Genomic DNA, 23,091 nt, shown 5'->3' with positions numbered 1-23,091 from the left:
AACTTTAATTTTTTGAATAGTTTTCTTTGAATTGTTCGCCCGGAGACGGTTCTGATGCTATCCTGATTAAATCTTAAGGTGATTTCCGACAAAGGAGAAATCCAACTGTTTTTTTACTAATGTAGGAAAACTGGGTTAAATTGTAGTGTAAGCAGGGGGCAGGGGCTTCATAACGGGATATTCAAACAATACGTACCACATATAGAATAACTGTCTACCAGATAGTCTTGTAGCACATTGTTATCCCCCGCCGACACGTTTAGCGCAAAGCCGGGGATATAGTATTAGGTCCGTCCGACAAATTGGAATATCTTAAGAACCGTTCTCTAGATTCTTTTCATATTTGTTACCTAGGTTCATCACAGTATAAGAAAGGTCCAGGTTTGGTGACCTTGACCTTCATTTCAAGGTCACAAGGGGACTTTCACATTTGGTGACCTTCACATAATTTTCAAGGTCATGGCGACACTTTGAACATTTCAGCATGTTAACCTGAATTGTCAGCAAGATATTTCAAGAACGGTTCACTGGATTTTCTTCAGACTTTCAAGACTTCCCTTAAATGTTTTTTATGCCCCCGCCATATATATGGCTGGGGGCATATAGGGTTACCCTCGGTGTCCGTCTGTTCGTCCGACTGGCTGGCTGTCCGTCAGTCCATACGAAACAGGGAATGTATTCTATCCACTTCTCCACCATAACCGCTCTCTGGAATTCAATGAACTTATACATGGGCTTTCTTGGGACTCTACTGGTGTGCATCTCATATTTTGTTTTTTTATTTTATTGTTTTTTTTTGTAAGTTTAGAGACATTTGAACTTAAGTACATTTTGCTGAATTTCTCTATGATGATAGTGTAATAGGGGATGAAGTCTATCCACTTCTCCACAAAAACTGCTCAGCAGAACTTCTACATGTCTTTTGTAGGAACTCTAAAGGTGTGCATTTCATAATTTTTTATGCAATTTCTACTAAATACAAGTGTTATAGGGGATGAAGTCTATCCACTTCTCCACAAAAGCTGCTCAACAGAATTGATTGAGCTTCTATGTGTGTTTCATTAGAACTCTAAAGGTGTGCATCTCATACCTTGTTCATCCAATTTCTTAATTTTGTCACTTTTACAGATGTTTGAACTTAGTTGAATGTTGTTCTATTCATCCTGTTCGTATTTATATAATAATCAACCATGATATTTATTTAGTAGAAATTAATCACCAGAGCACACTCAGTGTAGGGAACTCTTCCTACAGCAGCGGGGGCATCCGTGTCCCTGGACACAATTTTTTCTTGTTCAATAAGCAATTTCTTTAGTACTATTTTTGCATATTTCATACACTATGACATTCATGTCAAGGTCAAAGTCAGTCTTGAAAATATGTGTGTGTTTGAACACCTAAAGAGCAAGATATCAAGAGAGTTTGACTGGTCATGTTTTTGTTGACATTTAACTTAAACTTTCATTTCACTTGCTCTACTATGGGACAACTTTTTGACCGGGGTTACTGTTCATCGTAGCGCTAGATACATTGGGTAGGCCACTTGGTTGGCACTAAATATGTTGGGTAGGCTCCGATTGGCGGAGACGCCCGTCATCAGTAGATGAACTTTGACCCGTGTCAGAGGTCGTTCAAGAGCGCTATATAAGTGACCTGGCTCTCTGGATTCAGTGTCTAGCTTTCGGTCATCCGAGCAACATCAGGTAATATCTCTGTCCCGAGGTCCTGTTTCAGGATCATTCACTCCCCGTTTACAGAGTGAACTGTTAAGTTTTATGCAAGGGGGATGCTAGATTCCTTATATTAGTGTTAGGTCGGGTTGGGGGAGAATTAGGAGTAGGAAACAAAATAGGTATTAGGCTTTAGACCTTGGGTAATGTCCAGTTAGACGGGGTTGTTCGGGAGGTTTTGTTTTGAAGAGGTTTGTAGGGTTGCTCTTTTTTCCTCACGAAGCTGGTTTCTTAAACTTAATTATGTGAGTGGGAGAGAAGTGTAGTTTACAGACTGTTAATTTTTTGTTTGTCTTTTGTAATAAATTATTATCAATGTTTATCTTGTCTTTGTAATTTCCCAATAAGCCGTCACTGGGCCATGGTAGTCTACTGAGAACCACGCCTATTACAGATTTGGTGCCGTGACCCGCATTGGGATTCAATAAAGTTATGGAAATAAATTAATTTGCACATTTACTTAGCAGGATAGTAATTAGTTAACAATGTAACTTAATTGATTTAGTGCAGTTTTTTTCATGAGATTAATTTGGGAGGTTATTTGAGTAGTTCGTGGTATTTTCAACATGGATCAGTTTGACTTGTTTTCACTGTCCAACGCTGGTTTCTCATCCAGTGAGCAGCCTGGAAATACAGGTAATTTGAATCAGACACATGTTATTCCTCCTGTGTCTGTAGCTACACGTCCAATGCAGTTTGTTACGTTCACACCTAATGTTCTTCCAGTGAATAGAGAGGATGAAGGTTGGGGGGTTGGGGTAGATATTGGAGTAGCTGACTCACAGAGTGCGACAGCGACTGGTACAGTCCAACCGCCACTTCCGGGTTTGAATTTTGGTCGGATAGAGGATAGTGCAGCGTTTGATAGTGGAAGGATAGATAGTAGGTCCGTTCATTTCAATTTACCAAGTCGGCATTTGGGAAACCTTAACCAGGACATGATAGGTATCCTGTCAGCTAGTCTGGGTTTGGACCCAAGGCCACTTTTACCTCAGGGAGTAGTATATAGAATGATAAGAAAAAGACGTGTGGGTACACATTTGCTTAGAAGCTTCCATACGGGCTAATTCTGCTACCAGACCAGTAAAAAATGAGTGTTTGCCCAAACCCTTCGACAAGACCACTTTCGGCTGCTCCCAATGCAGTGCACTCCCAATTAGAGCTATGTGGGTGCATGGATATAGAAACATGCCAGGAACCAAGCTCTCGCGAGAAGCCTATACCGAGATCCGATCTGGTCGTTTGTCCCTTCGGGAAGCGAAGAGGAAGTACCACATATCGCAAGCCCGATACACGCGAATCCAAGGTGGTATAGACCCCGAGCCCCAGACGACGACAACTCCCGACATGGCCGAAGACTTTGAGGCCCTGCTGCAGAAGTGTCGCCCCATGTTGCTTTCTGACCGAGAGAAACAAATCCTGGAGCAATCGAACGCTACCAGATCCCACGCCAGTTTCTCAAACTCTATTTGCTGTGCTTTCGCCCACTAGTAGAAGCCGGCAAAATAGTCGATTTTGTCTACATCTACCCACCCCACCAATTTCGACCCTCGGCAGGCAAACTCAGAATCATTCTCGCCGACGACTGCTATCCGGGCAGACACAACCGGATGCACCGACTGCCTCGCCACTCTATCGGAACTGCCTGCTCTCTTCGGTCCCGACAACTCTACGTGCAAGTGTGGTGCCATCGACCATTGCGTTGACAGCAAGAAATGCGTTCTATGGGGAAAGAAAGCGATAGACTACACGACCCAGGAGCGAGTCCCACTCGAGGTTCCAGAAGAGATCGTGGTCGACAGCTGTTTCGCGAATATAGAGAACCTGTACGACAACGCCTGCGCTTTCTGGAACATACGGTACGCACTCCTCGCCAGCAAATTGGTGGACCATTGTCCGTGCAAGGAGAAAGAGTCTTGCATCTTCCGGCTGCTATCAGGGGAAGCAGAGGTACCACAGGGACGGGGCAATATTTGCTAAACATTGCTAGGAGTTTCCTGGGAGAGGATTGGGATTCCTGGGGAGGATTGGGATTCCTGGGAGAGGATTGGGATTCCCATATAGACAAGTAGGAAGTATGGGTATGTATATCCCCAGGAAAAACCAACCATGCCACCAAGAAGAGATTTGTCCTTGGACAAGATCCAAGAAATACGCTCCCTTCGCGGGGTGCTCACAGCATGCGAGGTCAAAAAGCGCCTCGGTATTGGGTCCACAAGGCTGTATGAGCTATGGCGAGAGCCTGCTGTAGAAACTCCGACCAGCACGATGGTATTGCCCGCTAGCAAGACGTCTACCGGCAGCGTTTTGCCCGCCAGCGAGCCATCTACCAGCAGCGTATTGCCTGCTGCAGAGCCGACTGCGCCCACCGTCCAGGACTTCTACAACCGCTTGGGGGAGGCTCGAGGCTCGTGTGGAGCAAACTGCGGCGATGTCGGCTCGTGTGGAGCAAACTGCGGCGATGTTGGCTCGTGTGGAGCAAACCACGAATACGCTGCCGGCTCGTGTGGAGCAAACCACGAATTTGTTGGCCGACATCTTGTCGATGCTGGACAAGGACGACGAGGAAGAGGAAATAGAAAACGTCGAGGAGGAACAAGAAGAGACCCCTCTGGATATCCAGAAGGTGCGGCAGATGCTAGAAACAGCCCAAAGGTGGACCTACCTTTCGCTAGCCGCCCTGTTTCTCTGGAAGGTCGCCCACAAGACCTGGAAGCACAGCAAACCAGTTTCCCCCTTCGTGCACCGCCTCCACACACCGACCGAGAAGGTAGAAACACCAAAGACCAAACGGGGATCCCTTCCATATGGAGTAGAGTGTGGAATGCAGCGTTTTGGGGGAAAGAAAGTATTGTAGTAGGGTATATGAACCATGCGTTTGTTTTTCCCCATCGGGGGCGTGCGCCCTACTTTCCGTACCACGAATTCCACGAAAAGCAGTTGGAATACGAAAACGGGCCTAGACAAGTGTACGACTCCATTCGTCCTTTGCAACCCCCAGCCCGCGACTGTGCATCTGCAAAAAAACTGGGCGAGCTGTCGAAGGGTCTACTCTCCCTAGCCCTACGGTGTCTGGAAGGGCCCACAGAACCTATTCTCGCACAAGGTCTAGAAGCAGCAATTCGACTTCTCTATCGTCTTTCTTTTTCGATATAGGCGAGCGACAGATTTTGCCGAGCGTGCACAGAAATGGTTCCCGCACCAACCGTAGGCGTTCTATTCCACCAGCGGCCCGAATCGTTTCTCGTATCTTGTAGCCATAGACTGGAATCGTTTCCCCAGTCAGCAAATCGAGTAACAGCAACAGCCAGTTCTTCCCTTCGTATCTCGCTACAGCAAACTTTTTGCACATGTAGACTCCTTCTGGGACGTTCGCGGCTTTTCGGTGTTCGCTGCACGGAGGGGGTGCTACTTCCATATCCTTTGGCCCGCCGTAGTTGGGCAAAGGGGTATGCCAAATATTGCCCCGTCCCTGTGGTACCTCTGCTTCCCCTGATAGCAGCAGGAAGATGCAAGACTCTTTCTCCTTGCACGGACAATGGTCCACCAATTTGCTGGCGAGGAGTGCGTACCATATGTTCCAGAAAGCGCAGGCGTTTTCGTACAGGTTCTCTATCTTCGCGAAACAGCTGTCGACCACGATCTCTTCTGGAACCTCAAGTGGGACTCGCTCCTGGGGTGTGTAGTCTATCGCTTTCTTTCCCCATAGAACGCATTTCTTGCTGTCGACGCAATGGTCGATGGCACCACACCTGCACGTAGAGTTGTCGGGGCCCGAAGAGAGCAGGCAGTTCCGATAGAGTGGTGAGGCAGTCGGTGCATCGGTTGTGTCTGTCCTTGGGGCCAGGATAGCAGTCGTCGGCGAGAATGATTCTGAGTTTGCCTGCCGAGGGTCGAAATTGGTGGGGTGGGTAGATGTAGACAAAATCGACTATTTTGCCGGCTTCTACTAGTGGGCGAAAGCACAGCAAATAGAGTTTGAGAAACTGGCGTGGGATCTGGTAGCGTTCGTAGAAGGTGTGTCCCGATTGCTCCAGGATTTGTTTCTCTCGGTCGGAAAGCAACATGGGGCGACACTTCTGCAGCAGGGCCTCAAAGTCTTCGGCTCGGGGCTCGGGGTCTATACCACCTCGGATTCGTGTGTATCGGGCTTGCGATATGTGGTACTTCCTCTTCGCTTCCCGAAGGGACAAACGACCAGATCGGATCTCGGTATAGGCTTCGCGCGCGAGAGCTTGGTTCCTGGCATGTTTCTATATCCATGCACCCACATAGCTCTAATTGGGAGTGCACTGCATTGGGAGCAGCCGAAAGTGGTCTTGTCGAAGGGTTTGGGCAAACACTCATTTTTTACTAGTCTGGTAGCAGAATTAGCCCGTATGGAAGCTTCTAAGCAAATGTGTACCCACACGTCTTTTTCTTATCATTCTATATACTACTCAGGGTTTAGGATCGACTGGAAATGAGATTTATCATAGCGATCAAGCTGCATCTTTACTTGCTAGTGGGTCATCTTGACTCTCACGAAGGGAAGTTATACCTGATTGTTTTGATGGGAAATCTTGTGACTGGCAGGATTATGTGGTACACTTTGAACAGGTCGCTAATTGGAATAGGTGGTCTGATCGCGAGAGAGCTCAACAATTGACAGTGTGTCTCAGAGGTGATGCTCAGAGTCAGCTCAATAGCTACTCTGCCGTTAAGAACGTTCTGACACAAAGGTTTAACCCTAGAGAACGGTGTTTAGCTTACAGAAGTGAGTTTAGAAATTATAAACAAGGCAGGGATGAATCGGTCACTGATTATGGGTGTCAGCTAAGGAGAATTATAGGCGTAAACATTCCCTCTGGATTATGGTTGCCTTATTCCTGTGGATTCCACAGACGCATACAGAATGGAAACGAAAATTTTAACTAAGTCATAGCTATCCCTAGTGGTATGCTTAAAGAGTTACGCTGTGATGTCACAGCATAGTTGTTGAAAACCTCTCATAATTTTTCTGTATGGACAACACAGAAGACGTGTTTTCTTCGAATTTTCAAAGAACTACAAGACTCCCGGTCAGTAGTGTCGCATTGGTTGATGTTTCTGACCATCGCATTCTATATTTTTGTACATATTGCTTGCGTTTTTTCTACTTTATTGAACTATCCTTTTTCTGCCAAAAATCTTATGTCCCAAGTGATCTGCACATGTTTGTATGTAAAAAATTCTTGGCTGATTTGGATCCCTTTTTTTCTATGTGCCTCATGCTTCACGGGTCCTCCCTGCTCTTTTTAAACGATGTTCATTGTGTCTTTAACTTTGCATGTAGTCCGTGTTCCCCATGGCGATCGTCCCATGGGCACGGCTACTCAGTCTGTTGATCTGTCGGCGTCCACGGGACAAATACAGACACAGCTGGCTATCCATGCAAGTGTCCGAGACGAGACCACGGGGTCGAGGTCTGTCGGACTGGTTCCATGGCGTCGGACCTTCCCGTCCCGCCACCCCCCAATGCTGGGGACCCAAGGGATCCCTCAGCCACGCGGATCTTCCAGCCACTGACCTACCGGACACGGACACTGTTATTGATGTGGAAAATCCACCGTTCATCCCTATTTTCACGGATCTCTCGGAGCCTTACCCATTAAGGGGTGTATTCCCTTACGGACGCCAAATTAATGGCTACGGGAGCCACGGGCTTAACGGCTGTCCTCCAGCAGACGATTACCGTAGCCATGGCTGATCGGTGGGCTGGCATCACGGGATCCCTCTTGGATCAGGTTGACAAGGATGTCGACGAGGTCGACAGACGGCAATCGTTTTTTGCCCGCATGGTAGCGTCGTAGCTGCAAAAGCTCAACGACAGTGGCAGTGGTTGGGGCACGGCCCCGGGGTTGTAAGCCGTACAACTCGTATAATGCCGGCAAGAGCCACAGTCTAGAGTCTATATCTGTAAACAGTTGGGATGCTTTATAGTCTGTACCCGGGAAGTCGAGTATCAACCATGGAGTGAGCGAGTTTAGTTTTCACGCCTCACTGAGCAATAGTCCAGTTTATGGCGGCGGCCTTTAATTAATCAAGTCTGGACCAGACAATCCAGTGATCAACTTGAGCTTCAATCTACGCACTTGGTGTGGTGAGGTAAAATTGGGTTTAACGTCGTACTTGAGAATATTTCGCTTATATGACGATGTGCATGCGTGTGTATGTGTATGTCCGGCTTCTTGTACTAGCCCAGACTTAAAGTGGTTTTATAGTGCTAGCCAACTGAGATACCATGCCGCAGTGAAGCATGATTACCCCACTCAGACACATTATACTGACTCCCGAGCCGACCAGACCAGCAACACCGCCTTTAAAATTCATACGATCATCTCGCCATTCATTACTCGACAGAGCAAAGCCCTGAAGTAATAAACCTTGTTTCAGTAAATTTTCTTTCACAGTGCGTGCTCCACTTGGCATTTCCGGAACAGCTCCTGGCAATATCATTTCACCACTCTAAAGAGCAAACTGATGTTGAACTATGGCGTTATTCAATAAATCTTCTGATTTCTTTCATGGATCGCGCTCTACTGTACGGAATGCCCAACCCGTGGTTTATACGCCAATCCGTGTTCGGATCGATTTCAAATTCATCGCACATCGGTTCGTAAGCTCGCCGATCGTACCGATTGTTCGATGCATCCCACGCCTTGTCCTGTGGCATCGGGGCGCTGATCTCTTTGAGGATGCGTCTGATCTGGTAATACACGTGAAAATAAAACACAGACTGACTCAGTGCATCACGACGTGCCGTTCAAGGTCACGCCGCACCCTGTCGTCATGCACCACACGTCGAAATTGAATTGATTCTGCCAGAATTGCATCGGGTTGTTAAACCATGGGTGGACTGCCTTGACCGTGACCATCAGCCTATACTTTTCAATGACATTGATAAATTGAGCTCGAAAGTGAGAACCCTCTTTGGCATCCACCACGATCTTCACGTGTGTGAGATTGGTAGCGCTTATATTATCGCTTTTAGGATAAATCACTCCAAGCTTGTACTTGGGTGTTTCACTGCAGCACGCGATCGATAACACGTCGGGGGACCTCGAAGTCGCGCTCTGCGATCTCACCTACTACCCACAATGGACGAACATCAGTCAACGTCAACGGAATTCATCGATGGCAAACGCCACGATTTGTTTCCGAGGGTTATTACAGCGTTTGCATGTTGAACGATGAAATTTTCATACCCATAGGAGCCAGCCTCAAACTCAATGAATCGAATGGCACGCTGACGTTCACGAATTGGGAAAAACCCATCCGACTTTGTAAAGCCTTGGCGAGAACGCTTGGGTTGCCGTCGGGCAACATACAACCTTGAGAGACCATCCCGGGTTCGAAATTACCTAGCTTCGTGGTCTATCACGACGTGTATGTTCATCTCGACCAGGTAAGCAAGACGGACAACATTCAAGGGGAACGTCCTTCCACGCTGCTGAGTTCCGTGCCCGTCAAAACGGAAAAGTGCAACGACAGCAGGACGGAATCGTTTTCGACCTTTCAGGACAAAAAGTTAACGTGGGGCAACATCACGGAACTCAAACTATCCGTTTTAGATATAAAACATAAACCCATGCATATCGGCTATCTCAGCGCCACGCTGCACAAAAAACAACCATGACTTAAGCTTCAGGTCCCGGAACATTCATGCGAGTGAGAAAATGCCCTATCACAGCGATCTCCACCCTCGGAGACACGCGCGGTTTCATCTTCGCTATATGCACTTAGATACATTTTAGTCTAATTATTTGGCAATCATTACGATGGTGGCTAATCCTAAGGCCACAAAAATCAGCTCCCGGTCTTCTTGTGACTTGGAAAGGGTGAAATACTGAGAGAGGGTGGGTTTGCCGCCGAGGGGGTCGAGCCGTTTGCCAGTGAGCAGGTAGTATTGTTGCATGGTGTCGACGACGTCCTTGAAAGTTTGAAGGGCATGGTTTTCGCGTTGGACTTGGGCGTTGATGAAATCAATTCTTTCCGTGTGTTTTTTCGCGTACTCGGCTTGCGTGGTCTGCAGTTGCTCCACGGCCAAATCGTGACGTTTCTGTTCCGCTTCAACTTCGGCGGCGTTGGACATTCGTGATCGGGAAAAAAGGTAATTGCTGCCGGAGAAGGCCAGGGCGTTGACTAAAGCCCCGCCGAGCATGATCGCGACTGGCCATTTTTTATATATTTTATACTTTCTTACTTTAATATGTTTTCTGGAATGATGCCTTGCTTGACGAGCATCGCTTTGGTGGCCATTGCCAGTCCCACGTCTAGCACAAGCATGCCCATGTCTTACGGGTTGAAATCGAGTTTGGGTGCCGGTTGTTTGGTGATCATTTTGCTCAATCGAGCGTAGCCCATGGCCAGTCCGCTGACCACGGCGGCATGATACGCGTCGTTACCGAATGTTTTTCCGTCGGGATTAGACATGATTATAACATAACGTGTGGGTTTACCACTAATTGTGGGTTCGCTGGTGGTGGGGTCGTCACCGGTGGCGGTGGCGGTGGCGTCGTCTTTTGTTGATGGAGCCATATGGCCGCGGTGACACAAACGACAGCGGCTACCACGTTGTACGGAATCCATGGCGGGATCAGTTTACGATGCTTAGCCAACCCTCCTTTTTTACCGGCGGCTACTTTATTTCAGATTCTTGGGTTTCTTCGTGACGGTATCAATCACTTGGTGGGGAATCGTCTCCTCTTCTGTCACTGGTGTCATTTCGGTGTTCAGCTCCGTCATCTTGCATATCAATTATTGGGCATTTATGTTTAAATTGGCAGTGCTTCGTTGTAATGATCGCCGCGGTGATGGGAGCTAAGAACATGCTGTATTGGTGATACAACTCGCAACTGAGGGTGTTTAAGGCGTGACCGATAAACGGATCTTTGTCGAAATCTTCGCACAAATAAGGTGGACGTGCCGGTGGAATGGGAAGCAGAGACGAAGCGATCGCGGTGTAACATTGCTTTAGCGTCGGCCCTATGGTTTTCGTCATTTGGGCCACGAATCGGGCTTTGTATCTCTCGTACAGTTTATCGATGTCTCCCTCAGACATTTTATAAATTTTATCGGTTGTCATGTTTTTCCCCAAGTATTGTGTCCCCTTCCCACCCACGACGAGGGCTATGAGTCTTTCACGCTTATCACCGACCCGGGAGGACGCATCTTCACCTTCCTTCTCCTCCTCGGATATCACGATCACGATCAGCCAAGGCATGCACGCTTACCATCAGTGGGACGAGATCCAAAAGTTACCGGCGATCAAGCTCCTGCCTGAAATCAACGCGATCGTCGGGGACCTTGGTCTTGCCTACGTGATGCTAGGAGAGTGCCTGAGTACCAAGTACGCGTTGTGGTTGGACATGCGATCCACGGACGACGATCAACTGCACGACAGCGGGCGCTGCATCGAGAACGGCAGTGAGGGGATCACCATCCAAATCGCCAAGAAGGCTCAAACCCGACGGTAAATTAAACCTTTATTTGTACGTGATCATGGATGCGCAGCTTAATATACAAGATGGAAGATTCGTGCAAGCCATCTATTGATTTGCCTCTCGATCCGCATTCCGCGATCTTGTGTGGTCAGACGGGATGCGGGAAGACCGTGTTCGTCTTGGATCTGCTGGAAGGGTACTATTGACCTGGGAGTACGTTTACAGTACTGGTTGCGAGCCTTTCACGAAAGTTCGAGGGAGAATCGACGCTGTTTATCCCAGACGATTGCAGCGCCAACAAGGAGATCACCAAAAAGACAGACATGTTATCGTATTTAGCGTTTTCGGGACGCCACATGAACCACAGCGTTTGGGTCCTCACGCAAAAATTCAACTCAGTCCTGAAAGACCTGAGGGAACAGATGCGATGAGTCGCCCTGTTTCACTGCAAGGATAGGGATTCGTTCGAGGAATGTTTGAGAGAAAACGACGTCATTCCCACCAAACCCAAGCGAGAATGCGTGAGAACCTTGTTAGCCCAAACGAAACACGCCAACTCGTGCTGAAAACAGACCAACCCGTGGCTTATGCGGTGTGCCAGCTCAGCAAAATCAAGCAACCTGCTTAGCAAAATCAGCAACCTGCTTAGCAACACTTAGCAAAATCAGCAACATGCTTAGCAATGGTTAGCAACACTTAGCAAATAGCATAGCAAATTAAATGTACGCCCCTATAGATTAAAACCATGACAATGTTTTAAATTGCCGTGTTGTTTTATCTGACATTCATCTCGTTCTGTTTAGGCTATGCTGTATTTCATTATATTAGATTTAAAACCTGATTGATGTATTATAAGATGGAGTTGGACCACATGCTTGAACAAATGATATCCGAGGAGGAGAAGGAAGGTGAAGATGGCGTCCTCCCGGGTCGGTGATAAGCGTGAAAGACTCATTGCCCTCGTCGTGGGTGGGAAGGGGAAACAATACTTGGGCAAAAACATGACAACCGATAAAATTTATAAAATGTCTGAGGGAGACATTGATAAACTGTACGCGAGATACGAAGCCCGATTCGTGGCCCAAATGACGAAAACCATAGGGCCGACGCTAACGCAATGTTACACCGCGATCGCTTCGTCTCTGCTTCCCATTCCACCGGGCACGTCCACCTTATTTGTGCGAAGATTTCGACAAAGATCCGTTTATCGGTCACGCCTTAAACACCCTCAGTTGCGAGTTGTATCACCAATACAGCATGTTCTTAGCTCCCATCACCGCGGCGATCATTACAACGAAGCACTGCCAATTTAAACATAAATGCCCAATTATTGATATGCAAGATGACGGAGCTGAACACCGAAATGACACCAGTGACAGAAGAGGAGACGATTCCCCACCAAGTGATTGATACCGTCACGAAGAAACCCAAGAATCTGAAATAAAGTAGCCGCCGGTAAAAAAGGAGGGTTGGCTAAGCATCGTAAACTGATCCCGCCGTTGATTCCGTACACCGTGGTAGCCGCTGTCGTTTGTGTCACCGCGGCCGTATGGCTCCATCATCTAAAGACGACGCCACCACCTCCGCCACCGGTGACGACCCCACCACCAGCGAACCCACAATTAGAGGTAAACCCACACGTTATGTTATAATCATGTCTAATCCCGACGGAAAAACGTTCGGCAACGACGCGTATCATGCCGCCGTGGTCAGCTGACTGGCCATGGGCTACGCTCGATTGAGCAAAATGATCACCAAACAACCGGCACCCAAACTCGATTTCAACCCGTAAGACATGGGCATGCTTGTGCTAGACGTGGGACTGGCAATGGTCACCAAAGCGATGCTCGTCAAGCAAGGCATCATTCCGGAAAACATTAAAGTAAGAAAGTATAAAATATATAAAAAATGGCCACAGTCGCGATCATGCTCGGCGTGGCTTTAGTCAACGCCCTGGCCTTCTCCGGCAGCAATTACCTTTTTTCCCGATTACGAATGTCCAACGCCGCCGAAGTTGAAGCGGAACGGAAACGTCACGATTTGGCCGTGGAGCAACTGCAGGCCACGCAAGCACATGGAAAGAATCGATTTCATCAACGCCCAAGTCCAACGCGAAAACCACGCCCTTCAAACTTTCAAGGACGTCGTCGACACCATGCAACAATACTACCTCCTCACTGGCAAACGGCTCGACTCCCTCGGCGGCGAACCCACCCTCTCTCAGTATTACACCCCTTCCAAGTCACAAGAAGACCGGGAGCTGATTTTTGTGGCCTTAGTATTAGCCGCCACCGTAATGAATGCCCAACAATTAGACTAAAATGTATCTAAGTGCATATAGCGAAGATGAAACCCGCTCCGTATCGTTGTCAATACGTGCTTCTGGGAAAAGCCGAGACTTGCGACAAGAAATGCAGGACCGAGGGGTACTGCGGCATACACATGATGTCCACCCGAAAGGGTTTCGAGAACTACACGTGTGAAGTGTGCGGGATTGGTGCGAAATGTCATTATCGTCGTTGCAAAGCCCACGGAGCAGACGTGGTCCGAAGCCAAGTGATTTACGACAAAAAGAAAGATTATCTCAACGAACGTAACCGACTCCTCATAATAAAAGTTTAAAAAATAAAAAATAAAAAAATAAAATTTTTTTTTTATGAGCGCTTCAGTTCAAAAGAGAGAAGGCTGATGGAGTTATTTCCTTTTGAAAACGTCAACCTATTAGACATTTGACTTTGCATGTGGATATAGCAAACCTATTAGACATTTTACTTGCATGTGGATATAGCAATCTCAAAGCTCTCGCTAAAAGTCGTGGATTGGTTGGTTATTCTCGCATGAGGAAACCCCAACTGCTCACCTTGCTGGACATGAAATATATCAAACCCCCTGCCGTGTGAGACCTCAAATTCCGAGCTAAAGAACGGGGATTGAAGGGTTATTCTGGCATGTGGAAAGACCAACTGCTCACCTTGTTGGAAGACACCGAGCCTGTCGAGTTGGGATTCGTGCCGACAGACCATGCCGTAAGTATCTGAGAGGCTGGAAAATGATCGTCCAGTCTAACATCGACGTCAACAGCGTCAAATCCCTTATCTGGCCGGTACCGAGGTGCCGCTCACAACGCGTGCAACTTAAAACTTAGAATCGATCCACACAAAATCAACATCCCCGTGGTCTTCAATAAATTGAGAGGGTACGATGCTCACTTGATCATGCAGGCCATCTCGAACATCGATGGCGATATCAAGTGCATCCCCAACAACATGGAGAAATACATTTCGTTCTTGCTCAACGGTCTGAGATTTATCGATAGCGCTCAGTTCCTCCTGTCATCGCTCGATAGTTTGGTCAAGGCCAACGATACCTTCGCCATCACCCATCGCTACACCGATGAGGCGACTCGACCTCTGCTGCTCAAAAAGGGCGTCTACCCGTACGAGTACATGAACGATTGGCCCAAGTTCGACGAGACCCAACTACCTCCCCTCGACCAATTTTACAGCAATTTGACCGAATCCCATATTTCCCAGGACGATTCCGACCACGCTCAGAACATGTGAAACAAACAGGGTTGCGAGAATCTGGGACGGACGTACTGCTGCTGGCCGACGTGTTTGAGACGTTCAGAACAACGTGTTTGAAACAGTATCAACTCGACCCTGCCTGGTACCACACCAGCCCCGGTCTCTCTTGGGATGCGCTCTTGAAGAAAACCAGAGTCAAACTGGAATTGCTCACGGATTATGACATTCACCTGTTCATCGAGAAAGGCATGCGTGGTGGGATTTCCATGGTCTCCAAACGGTATGCGAAAGCCAACAACCCATACGTGGAAGGCTACGACTCGAACAAGCCCACCAATCACCTCCTGTACCTGGACGCCAACAACCTGTACGGCTGGGCCATGAGCCGGTCTCTACCTACGGGCGGGTTCGAGTGGTTGGACGATGATATCACGAGCATCGCGCCGGATTCGAACAAAGGCTACATCCTCGCAGTGGATCTGGAGTATCCCGCGGCATTGCACGCTGCTCACAACAGCTATCCGCTGGCTACCGAACAATTGACGGTGAACCGAGACTGGATGTCGGACTATCAACTAACGTTGCTCGGGAAAAATAAGCTGGCCAACGTGGAAAAACTTGTTCCAAACTTTATGCACAAGACTAACTACGTGGTGCACTATCGGATTCTGCAACTATACCTTCGCTGGGCATGAAGCTGACCAAAATACATCGGGTGCTGCAATTCGATCAAAGTCCCAGGATGGAACCTTACATTCGGTTGAACACCGGACTGCAAAAACAGGCCACGAGCGACTTCGAGAAAAACCTCTACAAACTGATGAACAATTCGGTGTTCGACAAAACCATGGAAAACTTGAGAAAACGGGTGACGGTCAAACTCTGCGATCTCACGAGGAAGAAAAACTCAAGAAACTGATCGCCAGTCCGGCATTCAACCGGGAGCAAGCTATTCGATAACGACTTGGCAGCGTTGCACATGAACAAAAACCACATCAAACTCAACCGACCCGTCTACGTGGGGATCAGCATTCTCAACTTATCCAAACATCTCGTACGATTTTCTACTACAGCCGACTCAAACCACAGTATGGCGATTGATGCGAGCTGCTGTACACGGACACCGATTCCTTGTTGTTGAATATACGCACCGAGTACGTGTACGAGGACATGGCGAAACACAGCCACTTGTACGACACCATCGATTACACCCCAGCCCATGCCCTACACAGCATGACCAATAAAAAGGTCCTCGGCAAGATGAAGGACGAATGTGCAGGAACACCCATCGCGAATACATCGGATTGAGACCCAAGATCTATTCCATCCTGAAAGCCGACAATGGCGAGATCCGAAAGGCGAAAGGGGTCAAGAAATACGTGGTGAAACAATTCATCAAACTGGCTCTCTTTGATAAACTCATGTTCAAACACCCCATGAACGAGTTGAGAAGCGACAAACACACCATCTACGGCATCACTCTCAACAAGACGTCACTGTCGCCCATGGATACCAAACGGTGGATTGCGAACAATGGTATCCACACTTATGCCTATGGATACCAACAGTCTGTCTAGTCCTCGACGCGTTGGGAGTTTCCGAGACCCCCAATAAAGGAAACTCCACTCGGTGTGTCCAAGTCTAGACAGACTATTGAATGGATAATAGCGTGTATACATCATGGAGAAGGTTTACTACAGCCCCCGGGGTTACTGGAAAGGCGTGGGTGCCATCCCAAAGCTAGCCAAAGCCGCTCGCATCTCCGAGAATACCGCCAAAGCTTGGCTTAAAACACAAGCCATCTGGCAAGTGTACCTGCCGGCTCCCCGATACATCCCGAGTAGAAAGTTTGACATTTCCGTACCCAATCGTACCCATCAAGCTGACCTCCTGTTTCTCCCACACGACAGGGTGAGAAATAAAACGTACAAGTACGCCCTGACCGTCGTGGACGTTGCCAGTCGCTACAAGGAAGCCGAGCCGTTAACGACCAAAGATTCGAGTCAAATCGTTAAGGCAACGTATGTAGAAACACAGTAGCTTGACCTGGCCGACCGAATTACAAGTCGAGTTCATGGGAGCCGTGTCGCAGCTGTTATTGAAGCATCGAAATATCGAAGTCCAGGTGAGACGGGGCTCACCCGAAGCCAAGCCATCGTCGAAAGATTCAACAGGACTTTAGCCAAGCGTTTGTTCGGACATCAGTATGCCCGAGAGATGGTCAACCCAGAAAACGATCGACGGAATGGGTGGTACGCTTACCGCGAGTGGTGTTGGCGTACAACAACGAAGTCACTCGACTACTCGATAAAAGATCCGTCGAAACCATTCAAATGAAATCCGTGACGACTGAATTGGCTACGCTATCGCATCACGGTCAAGAGAAAAAACTACCGGACCGGGTCGTTGGGAGGTATCTTTACCAGCCCGGTGAACTCGAAGGAGGGGACAAACGTCGCGCCACAGACCCCGTATGGTCCATGAAAACGTACCACATCGACTGAGTGGACATCAAAGACGACGAATCGAATTTGTACTACTTGCAAGAAGGACCGGGTAGGGGATTCGTCCGAGAGGAATTACAAATCGTCCGTCATGACACGGTATTGCCCCCTTATTAAAGATTCGTCTTATGTTTCTCATACATGTGGAGATTGATCGAGAAACGGTTGTTCAGACGCAACAGGGTGGACGTCCATGACCTCGATATTTACGCCGCCCTGCGTCGAGTCATAAGTTGAGGGAAATTCACCAGCCTGTACGATAGTTTAGGTCTCATGGGCACTTGATTGTGGCTTCTAAAAAATTGTTTTCAGCTATAAACTGGTTTCAAACATCCCTGGTGCTACAACCAGCCTGCAACCCTACGATTACTCGCCGTTACTAGGCTCGACCACCATCTTGTTTCACTTAGCAACGCCGCGATCGGTCTGCTCGCCGTTACTAGGCTCGACCACCATCTTGTTTCACTTAGCAACGACGGACCTGGCAGGACCACCGTTACAAGGCTGGATGACGGTGCTTGTTTCACTTGCAAAAGTTTCCTCCGATACCCTGTCTCGAACTCAAGTCCTACTGTCTACCATCACACCACCAGGACTCCCAATGAGTTAATTTTCGGAACTTTGGGTCTAGGCTGGAGGCACATCAGAGGATGCCTCGCGCTACACCCTCGCCGTTTTTAAGGGGGGCTGGGGGGCTTAAGTCCCATAAATAAGCCTCTAAGCCGCATGTGATGCAGAACCCCCATTGTACTACTACTCGCACTCTCATAACAATAGGCTGTCCCAACACCTCAAGATCCCCATCATGTAATACTCTTGCTAAAAAATATACTGTATGGCAAGTCAGTGGGGCCATCCCTTATTTCTTTTGTACTTTCTGTGGTTCATGACGTTTTATGTCAATGTTATGATAGTTTTTATAATGATTTGAGGACTCCATCAGATCCAGCAATATTCATCAAAAAGCATGGATAAAGTGTATGAGGCTGTCTGAAGCAAGGAAGGGCTCAAAAGTGCATCAGGACAGTTTTTTATACACTGTTCGTGGTTTCTTGATCACGTCTCTATTGAATGTGTTTGATCATTATAATCCCAAGAGGAGGAACAGAACCTCATATACTGAAATAAAAAAGAATTGCAAATGTGTCACTCTATGTCCCAAACATACACATGTAGAACAAAGTGTGTTATCAGTGGATGAATCTGGTGTATGGAAGTAATGAGCATACACTAAATAGGATTAGTCATTCAGGTATGCTTGCTTCTCCCTCCACAGCAGCAGTAGCACGATGGGGTAGCAGTAGCACGATTTCACAGGGTTAAGCCATCTGTAATGGAGCTTGTTCAGTATTTCCCCCTGTCACATTCACAACAACAAGTCGGCGTGTTCTTGTTGACAGCCTAACACCCGTGAACACAACATTAGGCAACCTGCACCATTGTTGCACCAACATGGCGCCTAGTTTTTTGAACATTCTGGTCAGCACTACTGAGGCAACTGAAGTCAGACAGATTCCATCTGCAACTTGGAACAGCTTCACTTACACATCTGGGCCCTTATTCTCGAAATGTTCGTAGACCTAAGAATTCTTAATTTTGATTGTAGCCAATGTGTTAAGAATGGGCTTAAGAAGTTTGTAGGACTTAAGAAGTTTCGAGAATAGCTAGCCAGGAAACTATCCAACAACACTGCGCATCATCCGGTTTTTCACGAGAAGTTTACTCAGCTCTTACGCAGTCAGTCTTTCTTTCAATGTCTTTCTCGAATGACTTTAAATGATTCCAATAGTGTAGAGTCTGTTCTCGGACAACGCATGATCTTAAAACAGTTGTTGCACAATTTCTTCTTCATCTCAATAAGGATCTGTATCTTTTACACAAGATTCCAGAAGGATACTCTTTTGGAGTTCACTTAGAAGATGGATAAACACCATTTACTCTGAAATTCAATCATGTACTACTTCATTCCTTTGGATACTCATTTTCAAAATATCTAAGGTTTGTCAGACAAGGTGATCATTTGATATAGGTTTGAGCTCTGTCTGTCCGTCTGTCCATCCAAGATGATAGGGACAGATTTGTGTTTTCAGGACACAAATGCTTTGATGGAGTTCGAAAATGGAAACAGTGTTACAATTCTTTACAGAGTTATGGCCCTTGTCATGTGTTTCTTGACTTGACGTTAACCCCATTGGGAACAGATTTTCTCAGTTACCATTATAGACAGGGAAACCAAATGAGGTATGTGTTTTCAAGACATGAATGTCATGGTGGAGGTTTTAAACAGTAACAGAATAGAAACAGAACACTGTGGCAGGGGATATTGATGACCATGTCTTCTTGTTGCTATTAAGTATGCTTTAAAAAGATATGTGGAAGAAATAATCAGTTTGCTAGATGCCAGTACGAAACTTGGACACAGTATTGTAGATAATGATATGGAGAGTATCCATTCTATCACTTTGTTTGTAGATAATCAAATGAAGAGTATCCATTGTATCACTTTGTTTGTAGATAATCATATGAAGAGCAACCATTCTATCACTTTCAATTTGTAGATAACGATATGAAGAGTATCCATTGTATCACTTTGTTTGTAGACAATCATATGAAGAGCAACCATTCTATCACTTTCAATTTGTAAATAATGATATGAAGAGTATCCATTCTATCACTTTGTAGATAATCATATGAAGAGCAACCATTCTATCACTTTCAATTTGTAGATAATGATATGAAGAGTATCCATTCTATCGCTTTCACTTTGTAGATAATCATATGAAGACTAACCATTCTATTGCTTTCAATTTGTAGAGAATGATATGAAGAGTAACCATTCTATCACTTTCAATTTGTAGATAACGATATGAAGAGTATCCATTGTATCACTTTGTTTGTAGACAATCATATGAAGAGCAACCATTCTATCACTTTCAATTTGTAAATAATGATATGAAGAGTATCCATTCTATCGCTTTCACTTTGTAGATAATCATATGAAGACTAACCATTCTATTGCTTTCAATTTGTAGAGAATGATATGAAGAGTAACCATTCTATCACTTTCAATTTGTAGAGAATGATATGAAGAGTAACCATTCTATCACTTTCAATTTGTAGAGAATGATATGAAGAGTAACCATTCTATCACTTTCACTTCCACAAATGTCACCAACCTGCAATGGCTCCAGTATCAAATTGTTGTGTGATATATTGTCTTCTTAAATAAATTGGACATGTAGATGGTTAAAGTTGTACCTATTGTTAAAAATGTGATTCATTGTTTCAGGGTGGTGGTTTGTCAGTACTGAAAATCAGCAAGGCTGGGTACCAAGCACATTCCTTCGATCAAGTGGGGGTTTCAGAAAAGACTCAACAACAAGAGCTAAGCCCGGAGAAGGTGGGAATTCATATTTATATTTTGAAAAGTCATAGTTATCCCTAGTGATATACCTATGAAGTTACATGATTATCTTCCTTGGCTGTGATGTCACAGCATTGTTGTTTGAAAACCTTCATAAGTTTTCTATATGGCCCAAGTAGTGTGATGATGGTTTTTTTGGATCACTTCCCCTCTGCGCAATTCGGCTCCCATAAGCTACTAAAAAAGAACACCCTGAGTGTGGGACATCGTTAGCCCCACTGAGGGTGATATTTTTTGTTTTTTATAATATTTTATATATAATTTTTTTTATATTTTTAATTTTTTTATTTATTTTGTTTACATTATGTTTTAAAATTTTATGTAATTTTAATTTAAAAAAATATATGAATAAACATTGACATCGAGGAAATAATTCGTCGTTAATCTCCTTTTCTTTGGTTTTGGCAGGGAATGCTTGACGTGCTTGTTCTCTCCCCTGTGCTATAAACTTTTTTTTCTCTTCTTCACTGATACCATTGGTTTTATGAGACTTGGTTTGAATCTCTTGTTTCATCACGTTGTAATTGGTGAGTTCCAACAGCACTAAACAAAACTCTTCTTCAGTTATCTTACTATTGGATATCGTATTCAACTTCGCTTCAGCAAGAACATGAATGTTATTGTGTTTCAAAGCCTTCTTTTGCAATATTGCTAACCCCGAGACTCCAGCCTTTCATACCAAGCACTATTGGTGTGGAGATGATCGTTGACAATAAACTGACACAGGCCACGCCGAGCCCCATGCTGGCTGCTACGAGTACAGTGTTTATGCCATCAATAGCATTCACGGCTCTGTGGTACTGTTTTTTGTAATCCAATTTGCACATCACGCAGTAGTAGTAGAGGGCGGGTTTTGCCGCAGATGCAGCTTAGAGGCTTATTATTATGAAATAAGTTCCCCTGCCCCTCTTAAAAACAGCGCTGGTATAGCAAGAGGCATCCTTCGATGTGCCTCCAGCCTAGACCCAAAGTTCCAAACATTGAAGTATCAGCCGGCTCGCCAGTGTGATGGTTAGAGCGTTTGCAGTTCGAGTCGGGGTAGAGATGAAAACACCTTTGCAAGTCGAGGTGTAAAGGTCAGTCCTCCTTGCAGGAGGAGAGATCTGTCACGTGGGCACGCGCAGGTCGGGGGTCAGTCCTGGGGAGAGTCTAGTGCGATGTTGAGATTCCAGTCGATTCGAGAGGGTACGAACACCCATCGGTTGTCGTTAGTAAACACAGGCGTGTACACGGCGTGTTTGAGCGAGGACCGTCTTCTCACCGTCGTCCAGGTCGAAGAGTTTGCCGCCGAAGGCTGGAACCATCACCCATGTGTTATTGGCGTTGCGAACGAGATTGTACTGCATGTTTTTTAAGATACCTCTGGTCTCGACATCGTCTAAATCTCCACCGCTCACTTAGACATGGTTGTAAATGTTGTTTTTGAGTTGCAAGGCGTACAGTCTGCCATCGACGCCAGGCTCGTCGAAACCGCGCGTGTCCCTGAGGTTGGAGATCGCTAAGTTGGCGCATTTTCTCGGTCTCATTCCTGGACCTGAAGCTTCAGTCATCGTTGTTTGACGTGCAGCGTCGCGCTGAGTTATCCTATATGAACGGGTTTATTTTTTATATCTAAAACTGATAGTCTCAATTCCGTGGTGTTGCCTCGCGTTAATTTTTTGTACTGCAAGGTCGAAAACGATTCAGTTCTGTTGTCGTTGTACTTTTCCATTTTCACTGACACAGCTCTCAGAAGCGTGGAAGGTCATTCGCCTTGAACGTTGTCCATTTGTGCTCAGCTGATCGAGGTGAATGCACAGTTCGCGCTAGGGGACAAGGCTCGGCAATTTCGGCCCGTGATGGTGTCTCGAGGTGCTATCTCGTAAGTTGTCAACCCGAGTGTTCTCGCCAAGGGTTGGCCCAGTTTGATGGGTTGGTCTTCATTCGTCAGCTTGAGCGTGCCATCAGACTCATTGAGTTTAAGACTGGCTCCGACGGGTTTAAAAATTTCGTCGTCCAGCATACAGACATTATAATAACCGTCGGTCAACAGGTGGCAGCTATTATCGATAAACAGCTTGTTGTTATTTCTCTTAGTGCTGATATTCGACCATCTCAGGTAGTAGGTGAGATCGCAGAGCGCAATTTCGAGTTCCCCAAACGTGTTATCGATCGCTTGCAGCAGGGGAACGGGAATGCCATTCGTGATTCCCGGGAGCGTGACGTCTGGCAGAATCAATTCAATTTCGCCGTGTGGTGCGCGACAACCTTGCGACGTGACCTTGAACGACACGCGTCGTGATGCGAGTGAGTCGGTCCGTGTTCTAATTCCACGTGTATAACCAGATCAGATGCATCCTGAAAGAGATCAGCACCCCGATGCCGCAGGACAAGGCACGGGATGCATCGGACAATCCATACGATCGGCGAGCTTACGAACGGATTTGTGGTGATTTCGAAATC

At 46.5% G+C, this 23,091-nt stretch overlaps 1 protein-coding gene across 4 annotated transcripts in view; it reads left to right on the top strand.

Moving 5' to 3' along the window:
• Positions 1-23,091, top strand: part of LOC124285576 (SH3 and PX domain-containing protein 2A-like) — a 235,953-nt gene that overhangs the window by 114,350 nt on the left and 98,512 nt on the right. For all 4 annotated transcript variants that reach the window (XM_046721831.1, XM_046721828.1, XM_046721829.1 and 1 more), the window contains one exon: positions 20,515-20,625. In XM_046721831.1, coding sequence (XP_046577787.1) covers positions 20,515-20,625 — 111 coding nt within the window. The remainder of the gene's footprint in view (positions 1-20,514; positions 20,626-23,091) is intronic.

This window comes from Haliotis rubra, unplaced genomic scaffold (assembly GCF_003918875.1).
Source record: "Haliotis rubra isolate DU_JTF1 unplaced genomic scaffold, ASM391887v1 Scf363, whole genome shotgun sequence".
Lineage (NCBI taxonomy): Eukaryota > Metazoa > Mollusca > Gastropoda > Lepetellida > Haliotidae > Haliotis > Haliotis rubra.
Note: the sequence above shows the minus strand (reverse complement) of the source record. Positions and strands in the feature narration are given on the sequence as shown.